The sequence below is a fragment of the Plecotus auritus genome (assembly GCF_963455305.1).
Source record: "Plecotus auritus genome assembly, chromosome: 7".
Classification (NCBI taxonomy): Eukaryota; Metazoa; Chordata; class Mammalia; order Chiroptera; family Vespertilionidae; genus Plecotus; species Plecotus auritus.
Window position 1 is genome coordinate 41,656,841 of NC_137774.1, and position 20,972 is coordinate 41,677,812.

A 20,972-nucleotide genomic window follows, 5' to 3' on the forward strand; every position below is an offset into this window, starting at 1 on the left:
AGGCTGAACCCTGGCCTGGCCTGCACAGTTGTATGTGGTGGGTGTGACCGGTGCTCATCGAGGGTCTGCTTCTCCCTCCTCCCTCTCCTGAAGTTGGGCGTGGCCACGTGACTGGCTTCGGCCAATGAAATGCGCTCAGCACTGCTCCTCCTGCGGGAAGGAGCATCTATGACTGGGGTGACTTCGTGTGCTCTCCTCTCTGGCTTCAGCAGGCTTTGAGGTCTCCTTTTCAAACGATGGCATCACAAGGTGACCACCATGAACAAGCCCCTTCCAACCAGTGTGTGTGAGTGAGAAACGAGCCACTGTTGTCTTAAGCAGCTGAGAGCGTTTGTTAACGCGGGGAAACTTACCTTATGCTTCCTGATGCACTGTCACCTTGACCCTCTCCTAACTGCTCCGGGCTCCGTTTTAGGGCATAGAAGATGGGCACACTTGTTGCTGCCCCGCTGCGCTATCTCAGAAAGGTATGGGCTGACGTGAAACCACGGCAGTGGGAGGGCTCTGTGAGGCCTGAGCACCAGCGGGGAGAGGGCAGGGACATGCAGGACACAACCGACCCTTGGTCCAGGGCCGTCCTGGTTTACCTCCTTCACGCTGGTCTCAGGCTTGGTTAACAGGTGTGTTCCCTTTGGCAGGTGGCCCCACCCCGGGCGGCGGTGCCCCCTGGCACCTTCGAAATGTCCTCAGCGACTCAGTGGAGAGCTCGGATGATGAATTCTTTGATGCAAGAGGTGAGTGAACCGCGTCCTCCCATCATTGCTGGCTGATCTTTCTGGAAGCCCCAAGAAGGAATCTCTGTTGGGGGTTAGTATCTCTCCCCACACAGACACTCAGTTCCACTCTTCATACTCACCCAGTCTGGGGCCCCTGAGGGCTGGGGCTCAGCATTTGCTCACTCACTCACTCACTCACTCACTCTCTCACTCTTTGAGATACTTGCTGAGTCCCTCGGATATCCCAGGAGCTGTGCGAGGGGTTCCCGATACTGTGGGGAACTCATAGGTATGGTCATGCCCCCATCAAGCTTACAGTCTAGCGGGAGAGGCAAACATTGAACAGTTTCACAAAGGGAAACGCAATCAGAATGGGGAATAATGCCACTGAGGAGAAAGTACCAGCTGTTAATTCAGAGTGATGACAGGGGCACCTAACTCAGGTCGCTGGGAAGTTGTTAACATCCTCTCTGCAGAACCGAGGGAAGGAGGAGGCTAGGTGCGCAGTAGGACAAGGAGCCTCTAGCCAGGACACAGTAGGTATGATGGGGCTGAAGCAGGAAAGATGGGGCATTCTAGGAACTGAAGGGGGGTCCTTGCGGCAGGGAGGTAGTGAGCCAGGGGAAGAGGAGAGAAGACGCTGCCTGAGATCCAGTAAATGGCTTATAGGATTAGCCCAGGGATGGCAGGGGAACGGCGATGGAGGTAGGGACCTGTTAGAAGCCTGTTGCAGCCGTTCAGAGGAGAGACGATGGCGGGCAGGATGTTAGGTGTGTACCCAGGGCTGAGTGCATGGCCAGCACACAGGACATAGCCAGGGCCATTCTGTAAGCGGGGATGGAAGAATAAGCAGCCTTGTAGAAACTGGATAAGAGAGCACTGAATGGGGTGGCACTTCAGGCAGAGGGATTGGCCTGAGCAAAGGCTTGGAGGGCAGGCATAAGGACCAGCGGGAGGCGGCGTCTGTCTGGAATTCAGGAGAGAGGACCCTCGCAGGTGTGCTCACTGGTGCTGTGTGCGAGTGGGTGAAATGAACAAGGGCCTCTTCTCTGGCCCAGGGGTCCCCACTTCTCACTTGGCTGGCTTGGCCCACTGTGGGAAGTCACCATACCTGGGGGGTTAACTTCCTTCGGAGACAGAGCCAACTGTGAAATGCCTGGCAAAATGGGGTCTTGAAGGAGAAACACACTGTGCTGGGAAGACATCTGGGCCTAGAGCAGCACACTCGGGACATGGGCTTACCCATGCCATTACCTCGTTTGTGGTCTTGGGCAAGTCTTTTCCCTTCTCTGGGCCTCAGTTTCCCTGTTAGCTCTGTGCCTCCGGAAATGGAGAATACCTAGTCCAGGTGATTTTCGGGAAGCACAGCTGGGTGGTGCGATGCTGTCTGGCTCCAGCCTCCCTCATGCTGGGCTCTGGGCAGAGAACCCTCTCCCTGATGCCAACCCTAAACCAGCTCATTTGGGGCTCATTTCCTGTCTCCCATTGGAGCCGAGTTCCTCCATAGCAACTAAGCTGCAGTGTGACAACAATGGCTTCAATATTTTGATGCTTGTAGCACATTTATTTAAAATATTTTTGGAGTGCCTCAGGGCTCGCATTCCCAGATGACAAGGATGGCTTGCTGCAGAGGCGTCACCTTCATCCCTCGGGGCCCTGCTCACCTGCTTTCCCTGCGAGCAGCTGTGGACATCTCTGCTCTCCTCCCTGCTGACCGCTGCCTCCTTCAGCTCCTCGTCCTCCCCTCCCAGGACCTCACCGCTTAGTCTGCAGTTCCTAAATTGGCCTCATATTTCACCCCTCTCTCCTTGGAGGCCCCTCCATCTTCAGCTCTTCCTTCGCACGCCCCACTCCGTGTTTCCTTCTCTTCACTGCCCCAGAATTCCAGACTCTCTGTCTCTCTGCTGGTTCTCCACCTCTTGGCACTCCCCACCAGCTTCGTGTCTCTGCTCCCTCCCTTCTCGCCCTTGCAGAGCATCCCTAGCCCTCAGCCACAGGAGCTGTTCCACTGGCCAGGGAATCCTCTTGGGTTCTGAGTTGCCACCTCCTCACTTTCTGTCTGCTCCTTGTGGCCTCCCTGGACAAGGCCTCTGCATATTTCCTTGGCTCAGGGCAGTAGGGGGTGAAGCCATCCTTCTTCTCTGCTCCCAGGAGCTGGTCCAGGCCCCACCTGGCCTGCTCTCTCGGCATACGGGCCAGGCCATGGGTGTCCAGCTTCCTGGGCATTCCTTGAAGGGCCACCTCCCTGGCCTCCTTTCTCCAGCCAGGTTGAGTTCTGACCCTGACCTGGGGGTGGTCTCTGTCCTCACCTGAGCAGGCCCTGCATCCTGCTGCCTCAGCGTTCCCACTCCAGTGGGACTATACTGGCAGTTGTCAGCACTGAACAGGCCCCTGGGACACCATGTCCTCCTCCTCAGTGCATGATGGGGAAACTGAGGCCCGACCATGGAAGGGACCTCCCAAGATCACACACCAGGGTGGGGATGAAGGGGCTGGAACCCAGGAGTTGAGTGGCCAGGTCAGACCTTTTTCTTTGACTTATTCCTGAAATATGGGCTTTTCCCTTCCTTTCTTCCTTAAGCTCCAGCCCTTGGCCCAGTGCTGGGTTACCAGGTGGGATGAGAGACCCTCACGGCTCATGGTCTAGTAGCAGAGGGGAGGCTCTTAGGCTCTGGGGGCTCTGGTGGTATATGAAAGGCACAGGAGGGGTTGGGGTTAGTCAGGCAGGGGTATAGGCCTCTCTGGGTCTATAACAACCCTGGGGCAGCATGCCAACTCCTTAGGCCAAGGCAGCAGGCCTGGGGCTGGGGGGTGGCTGGTGCCCCTGATTGGATGCTGCAGCGTGGCTGATGGGGTCCAGGCTCCAGACCAGACCAGCTGACACTCCCTGTCCTGTCCATACAGTGAAAGGACATCTGGGGAGCCATGGCCTGGTCCACCAAGGTTGGAGGGCAGAGTGCCTGAAACCTAGGCCATGTCACAGCTGGGGGCCCTCGGGGTTTTGAGTTTGACAGCCTATCCCATTTTTCAGGCTGGGAAACTGGGGCCAGAGAATTGGGCAACCTGCTCAGGCTCACACAGAGTCAGCGAGAACAGGAGCCAGAAATCAGACTCATTCATCCACTCTTTCAAGTTTACTGAGTATCTGCCCATCAAGCACCAGGCAGGATTCCAGGTGTTGGGGAAACAAGGGCAAGTAGGTCCTGTCCCAGCCCTCCTGGAGCCTTCACTTTAGTGTTGATGGGCGGTGGTGGTAAGACAATATACAAGCATATAAATTATATTGATAATTAGCATAAATAAAATAACATAAAGGAACAGACACCTCACCAAAAATATGCATGAATGACAAAAAATTAAAATATGCTCAACATCATTAGTCATTAAATGCAATTAAAACCATGAGATACCACTACACACCTATTATGACAGCTCATTAAAACAACTGATCAGGCCCAGCTGGTGTAGCTCAATGGCTAAGCATCAACCTATGAACCAGGAGGTCATGGTTTGATTCCCAGTCAGGGCACATTCCTCAGGTTGTAGGTTCCATCCCCAACAGGGGGCATGCAGGAGGCAGCAGATCAATGATTCTCATCATTGATGTTTCTGTCTCTCTCTCCCCCTCTGAAATCAATAAAAATATATTTAAAAAAAACTGAACAGGATATGGAAGAACCAGAACTTTCAGACTCTGCTGATGGGAATGGACAATGGTGCAACCATTTTAGAAAGTGGACTGCAGCTTCTTAAAAAGTCTATCAAAGTTAACTGCCACATGAGCCGGCCCTTCCAATCCTAAGTAATTGACCCAAGAGGAAAGAATGCATCTTTCACCTGGGACATGTCCATGAGTGTTTATAGCAGCTTTATTTGTTATAGCTTTGAACCAAAAACAACTCAAATGTACATCAGGGGGCGAACAGATAAACGTTCATGCAATGAAATGCTACTCAGCTGTAAGAGGGAATGAACCACGGATACACGCACCACGTGGGTGAATCTCAAATATAAGCAAGCTGAGTAAAAGGAGTCAGATGGAGAAAGAGTACATATTGTATGATTCCATTTATATAAAACTCTAGAAAATGCAGACAACTCTGTAGTGACAGGAGCAGATCAGTGGTTGCCTGGGGCAGGAAGGAGGGCTAAAAAGGGACAGGAGAAAACTTCTGAGAGTGATGGATACATATTCACTGTCTCCTTTGGGGTGACGGTTTCACAGGTGTGTCCACATGTCAAAAATTACCAAGTTGTACATTCTGCTTTTTATTTGAATTAGGCAGCATCCAAACTAGTAAATAATAGAGAGGTTCTCCCTCAGATTGTACATTTTAAATGTGTATACTTGACTAAATGTCACTACATCTCAGTAATACTGTTTGAAAAATGGGGGAACTCCCTTCAGTACAACATAAGGGAATGTGACACAGTGACTGGCTGATGGTGAGAAGCCTTCAAATATGGCCTTGAGCTGAGAACCAAATAACAAGAAATGAACCATGTGAGTATCTGGGGGAACAGTGTTCTGGACAGTGGGAACAGCCAGTGCAAAGCTTTTACCAGAAGAATGAGCAGAAAGGCGCGTGTGCCAAGAGTGAGCAAGGGGGTTCCCACTTAGTAGGGGCAGGAGAGCAGGCTCGACCCAGTAGCCTCAGGACATGTGCATGAGGAGTTTACATGGGCAAGATAATTCCATGAAAATTCCAAAGACAGTGAGGCAACACTGGGCATATAAGACATTTTTGGACAAAGGAGAAGGTTGGAGGATGGGGGGATAGGGTATTAGATTTCAGAAGCAAGAATGGGCCATTTGCAGGGAGTGGAAGGAGGATGGAATGCACATGGCAGGCACATCCTTGCTAAATGACTCAGATAATGGGACATGGGGTATCTAGCTAACAGGCCCCCTGTTTACGCAAGTTAGGCTAAGGCAGTGGTCGGCAAACTCATTAGTCAACAGAGCCAAATATCAACAGTACAACAATTGAAATTTCTTTTGAGAGCCAAATTTTTTAAACTTCTTCTAATGCCACTTCTTCAAAATAGACTCGCCCAGGCCATGATATTTTGTGGAAGAGCCACACTCAAGGGGCCAAAGAGCCGCATGTGGCTCGCAAGCCACAGTTTGCCGACCATGGGGCTAAGGTGACACCCTAAACTCTCCTTCCTGAAGCAGGTTTGTCTGTCTGAATCTCTCGGGCAGGAAAGGGGGGTGGGTCAAAGGTTCTGTCTGAGTTTTGCTTAACAGTTTAAAATCAATATTCTGAAAAGCAGCTTCAGCTTCACGGAGGCAGAATTTGGGTCCTTTCAACTGCAGTGAAGAGAGAGTAGTGGTGATGGCCGTGAGCGAGGGGATGGCCGGTGTCAAACAGCTCCAGGGAGGGGTAGCAGTCTTGTCTCCCGGAGGCCCAGAGCAATGCACATCCAGGTCCTCAGAAAAGCTGGCATCATGGGCCTTGATGCAAAGGGTGGTGCTCAGTTTTGGACAGACCAACTGCAGAAGGTGACACGCCCTCGACCCATGAGCCAGTGGTGACCTCTTCCTGGTGTGGGGCAAGGAGATTCCCTGCTCTGAAGGCCCCTGGATCCAGCAGAAACAGGCCTGGGAGGAGGAAAGGCTTTTCTTATAGCACCAGAGGTTGTGCTTAAAGGGGTATACCCAGGCTTTGGCCAGGTCGGAGTCAGTCTGGGGTCAAGGCCAGGTTGTGGTGCCTCTGGATGGGATTCAGCCTGACACCTAGTCTGGGCAGGGACTGGGCTCAGTTGGAGCAACATAGATGCAAAAACTGTGTCCACACCGGAGGCCACCGGGGATGAGAATTAGTGTGCAGGGAACACTCATCAGAAGTCGAAAAGCAAAATCAATAACCAGGACATTTATCCAGAGAAGCCATTTGTGGCCTCTGTGGGCCCTGATGCGGAGGCACGTACCACAGTGAGGGGAAGTAGAGCGGAGACCTGGAACTCTGATTTGCCTGAATGACTCCGAAAGGAGCAATCGTGTGTGTGTGTGTGTGTGTGTGTGTGTGTGTGTGTGTGTGTGTGTGTGTGTGTTCTCACTGCCTCTCAGGGAACATAGTGAGAATCTGAAGGCTGAGTGTTGAGAGCAGGGGACAGAGAAGGGAGGGTGGGGAGCAGCTGGAGAGACAGAGACAGGGATGTGGTGGAGGAGCAGGGAGCATAAGGAAGTTAGTCAGGGAAAAGATGAGAAAGCAGAGAGAGAGAGAGAGAAAACCAGAGAGGGTTAGAGAGAGGGACACACACACACACACACACACACACACACACACACACACCCCAGAGAACCAGAGAGGGTTGAAAGAGAGACAGTGACTCAGAAGGAGAGAAAAAAGACCAGAGAAAACACGACAGACCTGCATGGGCAGAGAGATCCTGAGGGGCAGGACCCAGAGAAAGAAAGAGAAACCCAGAGAGTGAGAGCGATCAAAACAGAGACATCTTCCCAGAGAGAAGAGAGAGACAGATCCTGGGATAAAGAGAGAGGAAGAGCAAGGCATATGGAGCATGCTTGAGGTCCACCCAGAGAGAGGGACAGATGGGGCTGAGAGCACTGGGAGCCTGAGAGACACAGAGAAAAGCAAGGACCCAGAGGGACAGAGATCAATGGAAGGGATCTAGCAAGATCCGATCTGAGTGGGGCAGGGCCAGACGCCCAGCATAGAGGAACATGGTGGGAGTTGGAGAGGAAGACACATCTACTAGAAAGACAGACAAAAGACCAAAAGGGAAAGATGGAGGAGGGTCATGCACAAAACTAGGAAGAGAGGAAAGAGGCCGAGGATAGTGCAGAAGTGGGTGTGCTCCGACCTCAGAGCCTGGGAGGATCCTCGAGTTCTGATAGCTTCATAAGCACCCCAGGAATAGGGCTTACACATTGAGGGAAAATGAAAGCTAGGATGTGTAAGCACCTGTTGAGCACCTGTTGCATACTGGTTACTGGACCAGGACCCCCAGCTTGCTCATCTTCCTGCACCAGAGTTATTTACTCTTGTGTTTTTTTTTTTTTTCATAAAATAGGGTAGAGGTCATGTCACACTGCACACAGTAGGTGCTCAGGAGTCCACTCATTGTAGAAAGAATGCTCGAATGAACAAGTGGGCAACAGAGAGCCAGGAGACAGAGGCACTCACAGTGGGCTCCAGGCTAATTACCCGCTCTGGGTCTGGGCCAGGGTCACAGGGGTAGAACACAGCATATGTGGGGAATGTTGGGGCATATACCACATCCTCTGGGGTGGAGGTGATGATGGACCATCATCTTCATTTGCTGATACCCACTGCTGTGCTGTTATTGTGTAAACACTTCAACCTTCATTGTCTCATTTAAGCCTCACGGCAATCCTGTGACATAGCCATGACTGGGATGTCATTTTATAGATGAGACAACTGAGGCTCAGAAAGCTACGTTATTGTCAAAGGTCATATATCTAGCAGGATTGGAAAGAGTCAACATAACACTGAACTGAGCTCTTACCCCTTGGTGTCCTGCTTCCCCCAGAGTAATACTACCTGATGTCTGTTCACAGCATTTTGGCTTGTGTAGCTTTTGCAAATTTAGTATGTCATTGTCCTCATGGCATCTTGCTAGACAGAGTTATAAAACTAGGGTTGTTATTTCCATTTAAGGGAAAAAATATAGGAAGAGCTGAGGGATGTATGGAAAGCACAGGCTCACATGTAACACTCTCTGGACTGGGACCTTGTCAGGGCTCTGCCCAGAGCACAGTGCTGCTAAGAGGTGAACACTGGTGCCCAAATGGAACACACCACACTGAATAAATTGTCTGGATGTGAGTGGTGCTTGGCTGGAGTGTTGGGAAGCCAATATAGGATGCCCATGGCAGGCCATCGGGAGGACAAGATTTTAGGACTCTTAAAAAAATATTTTTATTGATTTTACAGAGAGAGAAAGGGAGAGGGAGAGTGCGATAGATACATCAATAAGAGAGAAACATCAATTTGCTGCCTCCAGCATGCCCCCCACTGGGGATCAGGCCCACAACCTGGGCATGTGCCCTGACCTAGAATTGAACCAGCAACCTCTTGGTGCATGGGTCAATGCTCAGCTACTGAGCCACACCGGCTGGGCAGATTTAAGGGCTCTTGAAATAGTATATCTAGGTTTTAATTCTGGCTTTAGATAGTGACATTGGGCAAATTCCTGAACTACTCCATGCCTAAACTGGAGATAGTAATAATTGTACCTTTTTAGCATTTTATGAAAATTAAGTGAATTAATATTTTAAAAGCACCTATAATAAGCTCAGTGCATAGTAACGATTTGATGTGTTGTTAAAGCAATCAAATAACTCAGGAATCATCATCACCATCACCACCACCACCACCACCACCACCACCACCACCACCACCACCACCATCATTATCATCATCACAGTCATCATCATCCAGACCCCAGCCAGACATGGGTTGTGGATTACAGAGTTCTAGGGGAATTCAGAACTCTGGACAGCGCCCCAAGCTTCGGATCCACCATATTGGTCCCACCTGCTCTGTAAAGTTCTTTGGCAGTGAAATGGGTCTCGTCGCTTTATTTTTGGTTATCATGAGCTTGAGGATTCTCCTCACCACTCTTTAATGTCTGTCCTACAAGGGATGACACAAAGCTCTTTACCAGGAAGGCCCTTCAGAGAGAGAGGGGGGCCACTTCTGTGGGTTTGTTCTTGAGGAAATGCCCCTTTCTGGGATGAGGGACTACACCAGATGTGTGGGACCCAGGGTCCTGTATTCAGCGTGGTTAGGGAATGTGGCTCCATCAATTTCTCTCAGAATAATCACCAAGCTTAGACTGGGAAAGAGCAAGGATACAAACAGGGTTGAGGGGAGGACTAGGGATGGGGAATGAAGGCATTAATAAGTTCATGAAGTTACGATGTGGGCTAAGGGTTCCACACAGCTCAAGGCTCACTTAGAGCAGAAGTCTTCTGCTCTTCCAGTTACTCTAGAGCTGCCCCTGCCCCACTCAAATCCAGGTCCACTCAAATACTGATGGCAATTCACTTCTCATGTGAAGAAATAACCATGATATCTCTCGCTTATGACCACCCTCTATGCACCAAGGCCTTTACACCCATTATCTCGTTTAGTCCTCACAACATTTCTGTCAGTGAGACACTTCCTGTCCCATGTTACTGATGGAAAAACTGAAGCTCAAAAGGCAAGTTACTTACCCAAAGAAAAACTGCTAGCGGTGGCAAGGACCCCCTCCATTCCCAAGCACACTTCCTTTCAAGAAATATCTCTCTTAGGGCTAGAAATGGAGCCTTCTGTGGGCTTTCAGCCTCTCTCATGACTTTCTTTCAATGAAAAATTCCTGAATGTCTTGTACCTGTCATAACTACAGACACTTCAAGTCAAAGAAAGATAAAAGTCCTCCCTCAGATATAAGCTACTGTCAGGACTACCTATACCCTGCCCTCCTTGCTCATGCCCATCTTTGCTCCTTCCACAGAGGAGGTGGCTGAAGGGAAGAATGCCATCCTCATCGGGATGAGCCAGTGGAATTCGAATGACCTGGTGGAGCAGATGGAGACGATGGGCAAACTGGAGGAGCATCAAGGTGAGATTCTGCTTCTCTCATGACCAGGGTGTGTACATATGTACATTGCAGGGTGGGTCGAAGTGCTAGGACTTGGGTCTTCTATCTGTCTGAGAGCCTCCCCTCTCTGAGCCTGTGAGCCCTGAATTCTGTGACCTGCAGGAACCCTCATGGAGACTTTTGTGGGGTTTTCTGTGGCAGACAAGTTCCAGGGTCTTTCACAGAGTATCCTTTGTCCCCAGGAGAATGGGTAACTAAGGGCAGGTGGCAGGGTCCAAGCTCTTTGGACTGCCAGGCCAGGCCTGTGGTGCTGGAATCTGTTTGGTAAAGTAGGGTAGCACCTGGAGGGGCCTTTGCGAGGGAACAGGGCAGAGGGGCGGGAGCGGCAGCCTTAAGTTTTTGGCTGAGTTGTTGAAGACAGAGTTGTGGCTGGGAATTAATCCAGGAGGCTTTTTATGGAGAGGAGTTTTGACCAGAAGATTAATCAGCAGACAAAGCAGTCGTATCCTTTTAGGCATCTATCCATCTGTCCATTAGACTACATTGTGTCACTAACAGAATGTTAGTTAAAAATCTACTGTGTGTAAAGTGCCTATAGGAGGGACCAAAGGTGACTCAACTGAGGCCCTTGGCTTGTGATGTGTCTCACAGTATAAGTCAAGACCTAAGGGAGTCGGGCTTAAGTGGAAGGTTGTTGGGCCCAGAGGTGAGAGGCAGGAATTTAGGAAGGAGGCAGGAGAGGGCGGCTCAAGGAAGGGTTCCTGACAATGAAGCTATGGAGCCAGGCTTTGAAAGGCAAGTGGAGGATGTAGCAGAGGAGGTCATAACATCTGAGATGACATATGGGGAAACTGAGGCTCAGAGAGGAGCTGTAGAAGATTAAGGTGGGACTGGTGTGAGGCTACCACCTATCCCAGATGTAGGTGCTAACCTCCGTATTTGTCATCCTGAGGCCAGTTCTTTCTCTCCCTCCTCCCCACCCCCTATATCACTCCTTCTATTTCCCCTCTTCCTCATCTCCTCTTTTCTTCCTCTCCTGGTCCTATAATGCCTCAATCACGGTCTGGGTCAGCGCTGCTTGCCTGGGAAGGCCATCCTATCAGGAGCTGTTTGGTGAGATGCGTTGGCCCAGCCCAAGAGAAAAACATATCTTGATGCTGGCTGGCTCAGTGCTGGCTGTCCTGCCTGCAGCCTCTGCTCCTTTCCTCACCCCCATCCTGCCTCCATGGTTTTGAGCCCTCCCATGGCAAAGGGCCCATCCTGAGAAATGGACAGGCCTGGGATGGTGGTTCCATTAGACAAGTGAAGAAACCCAAGGCTCAGAGAAGCTCTGTCTTGCCCAAGGTCCTCCAAGTTGGTGGCAGCATCACACTCAGATGTCTAGTCTCTTGATTTCCAGACCAGGGCTTCACCTCCCAAATAGGACTGAGGCCATGAAACCCCCCGGCCACTGGAACATTCATAGGAAGGCAGGTTCTGAGTCTGATCATCAAGACCAGTCCAGGGCCAGTTTCCCGGTCTTCACAGGCACACATTTGCAGATGGACCCTCGTATGGTCTTTCCTTCACCTTGGGGACCCTGCAGGGGGCCCACAAGAGGTCATGGGTTCCAGGTGCTTCCCCAGGACAATGCTTGGTAGCTACAAAAAGACAAACCCAGACTTGTACTCGCCACCCATCTGGTCACCCATGTCCCACCACCAGCCTCACTTGCCTGCCAAAAAGTGTGTGACTCAGACACAGTGTGAGCTAAGGAGTGGGTGAGCGAGAGGCAGTGTGACTGGGAGGGCAGGAAAGAAGGAAGCAGAGGGAGATTGGTGGGAGAGGCGGCAGCTGCAGCTTTGGAATCTAAGAGGTCTGGGGTTTGAACCTTGGCCCTGCCGGCCTGTGGCTTTGTGGCCAGGGAAAGTCACATCACCTTTCTGAGCCTCAGCTTCTTCATCTGCAGAGTGGGGCTAGTACAAAAGCTGCGAGGATTAAACAAGCTAATACTTGCAAAGTGCGTTCAATAACAGGCCAGGAGAATGCTGGAAGCGGGGAGAAGAGTGAAAGATGGTGCACAGGTACCATGCTAACCGACGCTTCATGGTACTCAAGAGAGGCTGAATTAGGGGCAGTGCTTTATTGAGTTGAGAATTGATGCTGTCTCCTACCAGCACAGATGGGGAGCAGGAGGGCGAGAGAGGAGGAGAGGAAGAGGGAACCAGCCGTGTTTCCAGCTCCTTCTGAGCCTCATTCCCCAGGAGACTCCTAATGTGAATTCCCACAACACGACAGAACACACACATTAATTTCATTCATTTCAACAGTCATTTATGGAGCCACGACGGGCTCGACCCTGTGCGAGAAGTGGGGGAAATAAACAGGAGCAGGCTGGCACTGCCACTCTCTTAGGAGCTCACAGCAGAGAGGAAAACTATGCAATGAAACAGGCTGAGGAGGGGGCCTTAGGAGAGGCTCCGAGCCTCTTGCGGGGAGAGGAAAGACTGCAAGCACTCCATGGGAAAGGCTAATATCAAAACCGGTGGCACAGAGAGAGCTCTACTCCTGCCTTTTTCAAGTTTCCTTCCCTGAAACGTGGTCGTGTGTCTCTGCTGGGCCAGAGTGTCTCCCCAATCTTGGACATTTTGCATGCTCAACTTACAGTTCCGCATTTCCGTGCTGGTGCGTGGTGCAGATTTAGACCCCACGCCCACAGGTGGCAGAAACTGAGGGTCTTCATTACTCACGTGTGACCTTTTTCTGTTTCGCTGTCTGTGAATGATTTCCGTGCTGCTCCCCCTAAGGAGTGCTGTGTTTCTAAGTGCCTTTATGGATGGAGCAGCCCTGCCGCAATCCCTACTGTGCCCGGGGCTCACTTCAGTGCCTCACCAGCTCCCACAGGCTGAGGCCCAGTGTATGGAGTTGACCGTGCGGTTTTCAGCCTCTAGTCCCGGAGCCTCTGTCCATCTGAGTTTTCCGTGGGCCTCCTCCAGGCTGGCTTCTGCTTTCGTCTCTGCATTGTAGCTCCCTTGTTGTTTCTGGCACTTCTGTATGATCCATTCTTTATTCTGAGCTTGGTTATATATTGACATTTTTTGGTAATATATTGCCCGGTGTATATGTTTTTAAATGAAGGGGATCCTTCAGCATCAGTTCAGTTCACTTTATTTATTATTATTACTATTTTTATAATGGCATGCATCGTTATTTTTATTTATCATTTTTTAATTGGGTAAAATATACATAATATAAAACCTTTTTAACATTTTCAAGTGTACAGTGTAGTGGCATTAAGTATATTCATATAGTTGTGCAACTATAAACCGTTCCTGTCCAGAACTTTTTCATCATCCCAAACTGAAACCCTGTGCCCGTTAAACATGAGCTCTCCATTCCCTATCCTCCCCGCACCAGCCCCTGGTTCCACCATTCTGCAATCTGGCTCTATGAATTTTACTACCCTGGGGACCTAATGTAAGTGCCATCATGCAGTTTTTGTCTTTTTATGTCTGGTTTGTTTCACTTAGCATCATGTCCTCGAAGTTCATCCTTGTAGCATGTGTCAGAATTTCTTTCCTTTTTAAGGCTGAATAATATCCCATTGTATGTTTCTACTATAATTTGTTTACCCACTCACCTGTTGGTGGACATGTTTCCACCTTTAACTATCAGCACTAATAAAAGAGTAAGATGCAAATTGACCGTACCTTCGTGACACCCACCAGCCAATCAGGAGTGACTATGCAAATTAACCCAACAAAGATGGCAAGTTAATTTGCATACGCAGGTGCCGAGTGGCCGGGGGCGGGGTGGGACACTTGGGTTGTTGCGACAACACAAGCGTTCCACACCACCCCAGCTGCTCCGGGCCTCTGGGCAGTGAGGGAAGGCGGAAAGGCGGTTCCGGGCTGGAGCGAAAAGGCGGTTCTGGCCGGAGTGAAGGTGGTGCCGGCAGCCAGGGAAAGGAAGGCCCATTCTTGCACGAATCTTCATGCATCGGGCCTCTAGTTGTGAATAATGGTTCTATGAACATTGGTGAACAAATAATCACCTTATTTCTTGAATACATTTTCATTGTAAACAAAAAAGCACAAAGAAAACCAAAGTCTCCCTTATCTACTTCTTTCCATCCTAGACCTCACTGCAGACTTTATCAATGTGGAGGGTATCTCTATAGAGATAGATCATATCATGTGTTATTGCTGCCACTTAATTTTCACTTTTCACTTCATAGTCGATCTTGGAGAGCTTTTCACATGAATATACTATATATTTTTAAATTGCATTGCACAGGATCTCCAGATAGATGCTGAGTAAGAGGAATGATAGCAGGCTTTCTTGTTTGATCCTGACTATAATGCTGTCATGTCCTCCTCCTCCTCCTCCTACCTCCTCCTCCTCCACCTCCTTCTCCTCCCGCTTTTCCTTCAGTTAAGCACAGTGAGGTATGACTTACATTCCGTAACTTTCACCCTCTTTATTGTATAGGTCTACTGCTGCTTCTTCATGATTTTCTCTTGAATTTACTTCCTCTTTTCACTAGAATATCACCTCAGATAGGTACTGTGATAGAAACTTTACAAGTCCTTGCATTTATTTTATTTTTAAACTAGAGGCCCAGTGCACAAAAGTCATGCACAGTGGGGGGCGGGTCCCTCAGCCCAGCCTGAACCCTCTTGCAATCCGGGACCTTTCGGGGGATGTCCACCTGTCAGTTTAGGCCCGATCCTGCCTGTAGATCGGACCTAAACTGTCAGTTGGACATCCCTCTCGCAATCCGGGACCGCTGGCTCCTAATGGCTCGCCTGCCTGCCTGATTGCCTCTAACCACTCTGCCTGCCAGCCTGATCACCCCAACTGCCCTCCCCTGCCAGCCTGATCACGCCCCTAGCTGCTTGCTCCCCTGCCAGCCTGATCACCCCTAACCACCTCTGCCTAGGCCCCCACAACTGTGGCTTTGTCCAGAAGGAAGTTGGACATCCAGAAGATGTCCGGTCGACCTGGTCTAATTAGCATATTACCCTTTTATTAGTATAGATTGATTTTAGAGAGAGAGGAACGTAGAGGGGGAGAGAGAAACATCAAAATTGATCGGCTGCCTCCTGCACGCCCCCTGCTGGGGATCAAGCCTACAGTCAGGGCATGTGCTCTGACCAGGAACGGATCCTGTGACCTCCTGGTGCCTGTGTGGAAGCTCAACCTCTATTTCTTGCATTTCTAAGCATGTCTATATTTTGCATTCTCATTTGAATACGAATTTGCCTGTGTTCATAATCATGTTCCCAACCACCTTTAAAGATATTCCTCTCGGCCTTCTTGCATCTAGTGTTGTTGGTGAGAAGTCTGAGGCAAATTTGTGGGTAAACTGATATTTTCTCTCCTTGAAGCTTTACGTTTTAAAATATTTATTCTTTTTCTGAAGTCACAGACAATGCTTGTGGGTGAGGCTTTGTAGTGTGTCATGCCTGTGTTTGCTATGCTATTTCTTCATTACTGTGATGTTTTCTTTTTATTTCTTTAAGTGCTTCTTTATGTTTTCTCGCTCTAAATTTTATGTTAGACAGACGCTGGGATCATGTCTCAACTTGCTCTTTCTCTTCTTATGTCTTAATCCTTGCTGGGTTCTGGAACTATTCCTCCATTCTAACCTGACAAACTGCTCATCAACTTTCTCTTCCCCCACTGCTCCCATTCTCTGGTCAGCTCTTCTGTGGAGGGTTTTTGTTTATTTGTTTTTGTAAATACGTTTTTATTAATTTTTAGAGAGGGGGGGGAAGGGAGAGGAATAGAGAGAAAGAAACATCCATGAGAGAGAAACGTCATCAATTGGCTGCCTCCTGCACACCCCCCACTGGGTATTGAGCCCACTACCTGGGCATGTGCCCTGATCAGGAATCGAACCTTGACTTCCTGGTTCACGGGTCAATGCTCAACCACTGAGCCATATTGGCCAAGCTACAGTTGATTTTTGTACATTGATTTTGTATCCTGAACCCTTACTGAACTCATTTATTAGATTTTTTGGGAGGGGATTCCTTAGGATTTTCTGTATATAAGATGATGTCATCTCCAAATAGAGGTGCTTTTACTTCTTCTCTTCCAATCTGGGTGCCTTTTATTTCCTTTATTTACTTGGTTTTCCGGGCTAGATCCTTTGGTATAGTATTGAATAGAAATGGGAAGAGCCAACATCTTGTCTTATTCCTGGTCTTAGGGGGAATGTTTTCAGTCTTTCACTATTAAATACTCTTAGCTGTGGGTTTTTGTAGTTATCCTCTATCTGGTTGAGGATGTTCCCTCTTACTATTATGAGTTCATTGAGTGCTTTTATCATGAAAGAGTGTTGGATTTTGCCAAATGCTTTTTTTCTGCATCTGTTGAGATGATCACGTGGTTTTTGTCATTTAGTCTATTAATATGATGCATTGCATTGATTGATTTTGAACAACCTTGCATTCCTGGGATAAATTCCACTTGGCCTTTGCCAGGTCACTAATCTTTTATGCTCTGGGTTTACATATCTCTTCCAGAATAATTTATGCTAACAGCCTATGAGCTGTCACTTATGGGACTGTGTGCTAGTACAATCAGGGCTCTTGTTGTTTTTGAGCAGTGTCATTGAGCCCCATTTCCATTGAGAGGAAGGAAGCAGTCACTGCCTAGGTGTCCACAAACATTTGCTCTGACTTCAGCTTCCAGAGAGCTGTGTTTGCCTGCCATTCACCCCCTGACTCTGGTTTATGCCCTTGTGTCTAGATACTTGGTTCTCAAAGAGTGGTCCCTGGGCCAACAGCATTAGCATCACTTAGAAACGTGTCAGAAATGTAAAGCTTGGAGCCCCACCCCAGCCTTACTGAATTAGAAACTCGGTGAGTAGGGGCCAGAGTCTGTGTTTCAGCTATCCCTTTAGGTGATTCTGGTGCTGGCTAAAATTTGGCCACCGTTCATTATTATGACACTAGGTTGGTTCAAGGAATCCACGGATCCATTTCTCCACAGGCCCTGCCTTCTGCCCTTGAGTTGCATCTCATCCTTCCACATTGTTGGTTTTCCTTTCATACTCAGCGGTATTTGCACGTGTACTCCACTTTGTATTTGCGGGTCCCTCTTATCTATCTCTGAGGAACGCAATGTCTGTTTACTGTACCCTGCTGGCCTCTAATTGTTGGGGGTGGGGGCGGGTAGAAAATGCTGCTGGGTGAGATGACCCATTTGCTTCTGACTTGTTCAGCCTTCCAGGGCGTCCTGTCCCTCACACATTCATCCTTTCTCACCCCTGGGGACAAATGGCCCTCCTTGGAACAAGCAAGGGTTGGGGGAAGGACTGCAGACCTGGCTCCTCTACCATGGAAGCCCCGACAGTGGCAAGAGCAGGAGGCTCCTGTATTTCCCACCTATGGGCCTGCTGTTACCTTCCAGCGATCCCACTCTGCACAGGCCTTCCTTTGTGGGATTGTGGCTGTGGTTTCCTGTCTCCCGAGTTGGGCATTTGACCTCGGCAGTCACACAAGGCTCCATACTTCACAGGGTCTCACACTGGCCTTTATACTCTGCTGTTGCCATTTTAAAATTTTAAATCGTTTTTAACAAGGGCCCCACATTTTTGTTTTTTATGGCCACTGCAAATTATACTGAGTGGCCAGCTTATTATGATCTCTGAACGTATAATAATCTGGCCACTCAATGTATATCCTATATAATAAAAGGCTAATATGCAAATTGTCCCCTCCACCAGGAGTTCGACCAGCAGACAGGCTGGTCAACCGCCCATGTCCCCTCCCCCTGGCCAGACTGGCCGGACCCCACCCATGCACGAATTCATGCACCGGGCCTCAAAAATATATATATACACACACGTGCGCACACACACACACACACACACTGAGTGGCCAGATTATTATGTGTTCAGAGATCATAATAATCTGGCCAGTCAGTGTATGTAGCCAGTCCCTCCCTTCCTCCATCATATCTCTCTGCCTTCTGCCTTTGGGCGATGCCTTACGATTTCTGGCCTGCTGAGGACATCCCTTGTTATTTTAAAGTGACACTAAAGATTAATTCATAGGAAATCTGTAATGTCATTTTCTAGGGCTTTGGGGCAGGAGAAAAAGCTGGATCACGTTTACCATCTCTACCAACCCTACTGGATGCTTCTAAAATATAAACCCGGTAATGTCATTCTGCTGTGGAGTTGGCAGGCCTTTATTGCCTATAGAATGAAGTCTAACTCCCTAGCCCGGTGTGGAAGGCCATCCTAACCCCTCTTTCTTCAAATCATTATAATTGTCTGGGGACAGTAAGGTCGCCGTCACTACAAGAATCAAGCAGCCCTGGAGTGGCTACCAGGCTACCACGAGGGATACTATCAAGGGCCTGTCCGATCTGATTCTGGTATTCACGACTTCCGGGCCACACCTCTCCTCCTCTTCGTTCACCTTGTGTTCCAGCCAAATGCCCAGGGGCTGCTTGCTGACCCTCAAACCCACGTGAGCTAGTCCGTCTCCTGCCTTCACCTGCTTTTCTCCCGAGTTCATCTCTAGCTCTCGCAATCCCATGCCCCTCCTCCGGGAGCCTCCCTGATAGCGCAGCTGCTCCCAGACCTGCTCCTTGGGGTCCAGCATGGGTTAGGCGGCTATCCGTGCAGTGCTGACCGATCTGCTTACAATTGGGTCTTTCTGGGGTGTGCTTTGCCTCTCTTTCTGAGCCTGAGTGGTGAGGGGCTCACATGCATTCGTGCATTCTCTGCCCACTTATGTGTTCAGTGCACACACACTGCTCCTCACTCTGTCAGACTCTGTGCCCGTCAATGTTGGGGCACATGGATGACTTAGAAATAGACTCAGAATCGACCAACTCCCACACTCAGGGTGGGGCAATTACAGTCCAGGAAGCAAATTGCTCTAACAAGAGTAGAAGCAAAGGACAGAGGGATCAAAGAGGACGTGGGCTCGCGCTGAGCCAGGAGGAGTTAAGGAAGCCTTTCTGGGCTCTGGGTAGACCCACGAGGGCACAGCAGGCCGAGGGCACAGCAAGTGCAGGGATGTGTGGGGAGGTATGAGAAGGCAGAGGGATTTGGGGAACCACGCAGAGTTCATCTTGACTGAAGTTGTGGTGCAAGGTGTTGGGCTGGGGGATGGTGTAAGGGCTGGGAGGTCAAGGAGAAGAGGTGGAGGGGGAGAGATGGGGGTCAGGCCTTGAATGTCAGGCAAGGAGAAGGTTCTTCTCAGGAGCACCCCTGGGGACCCATGGAGCAGTGTAAGCAGGGGGCTGAGGAGCCATTTGTTTTAGAAAGATCATTCCAGAAGCCAGTGTAGAAGATCGTAGCAGGGGCCAGGGCATGAGTGCTGCAGGCGTTGTGATGGCCCAGGTGAGAGGTAATGAGCGTGAACCTTGACCTTGCAACTCAGCAGAGCCTCAGTGTTGGGAACATTCTGAGCAGGGAGGGAGCATATGGGTCAGCCCTGCTCCCTGGGCCGAGTTACCAGGCTGGGCCAGAGCCTGGATGGGATTCAGTTGCTCCCATCCCTGCTCCGTGGAGGCTGCGTGCATGTTCGGGCGTATCAGGAGGGCGGTTCCCAGTGTCTTCTCCCCCAGGCCCATCTGTCTGAACCCCCGCAGCTGCACCCAACCCTCCCCTTAGAGTTAGGAAGACGACCCTGTTTTGGCGTTTGGTGAAAGTCTTCTGATCTTAGCCACACAGTCCATTTTCTTGCTCTTGGGCCGCTGGGTTTGTTGGAAGGGCCTGGGAAGAGGAAACATAAAATCGCTCAGGGAGCCATTGGAGAGGTGATGTGGCTCCCATGTGCAGGACTGTGGGGTTGGGACAGGCAGGATGAGCGGGGCTGAGCCTGGGGCAGGCGACCAGGGCCCTGCCCCTAGTTCCCAGCCCTTTCTGTGTAGCTGAACTGGCAGCTTCCACCTATGAAGAAAGCTCCAGCTGAGGCAGGGCTGTGGGGCCCAGGGCCCTGGAAAGCTGCAGGCCAAGTGGGGTCTCATTTAGCCAGCTGCACATTTGATTAATCACCCTCGTCCTGGGAGCCTGCTAATCTGGAAGCTGGCTTTGTGGCTGACTCCTCCGCTTACTCGCTGGTGACTGGAGGGAGCTGGAGCCTGGGCTGATGCTGGGGCTGAGGCAGGGGCTGTAGCAGGGGCAAGGGCTAGAACTGGGACTGGGGCAGGGGCTGGGACTGGGACTGGAACTGGGGCAGGGGCTGGGGCTGGGGCAGGGGCTAGGGCAGGGGCTGGGGCAGAGGCTGGGGCTGGGGCAGGGGCTAGGGCTGGGCTGGGGCTGGGGCAGGGGCAGGGGCTGGGGCTGGGGCTAGGGCAGGGGCTAGGGCTGGGGCAGGGGCAGGGGCTGGGGCTGGGGCAGGGGCTAGGGCTGGGCTGGGGCTGGGCCTGGGGCTGGGGTTGGGGCTGGGGCTGGGGCAGGGGCAGGGGCAGGGGCAGAGGCAGGGGCAGGGGCAGGGGCTAGGTCAGGGGCTAGGGCTGGACTGGGGCTGGGGCAGGGCAGAGGCTGGGGCAGGGGCTAGGGCTGGGGCTGGGGCTGGGGCTGGGGCTGGGGCAGGGGCAGGGGCTGGGCTGGGGCTGGGGCAGGGGCTGAGGCAGGGGGCTGGGGCAGGGGCTGGGGCAGAGGCTAGGGCTGGGCTGGGGCTGGGGCAGGGGCTGGGGCAGGGGCTGGGGCTGGGGCAGGGGCTG

General features: G+C 50.8%; 1 protein-coding gene across 1 annotated transcript in view; it reads left to right on the forward strand.

The window, feature by feature from the left end:
- PITPNM3 (PITPNM family member 3) overlaps positions 1-20,972 on the forward strand; it is an 89,119-nt gene that overhangs the window by 18,213 nt on the left and 49,934 nt on the right. The window contains exons 2-3 of the mRNA XM_080680600.1: positions 639-734; positions 10,209-10,316. Of these exons, the coding sequence (XP_080536726.1) occupies positions 639-734; positions 10,209-10,316 (204 nt within the window). The remainder of the gene's footprint in view (positions 1-638; positions 735-10,208; positions 10,317-20,972) is intronic.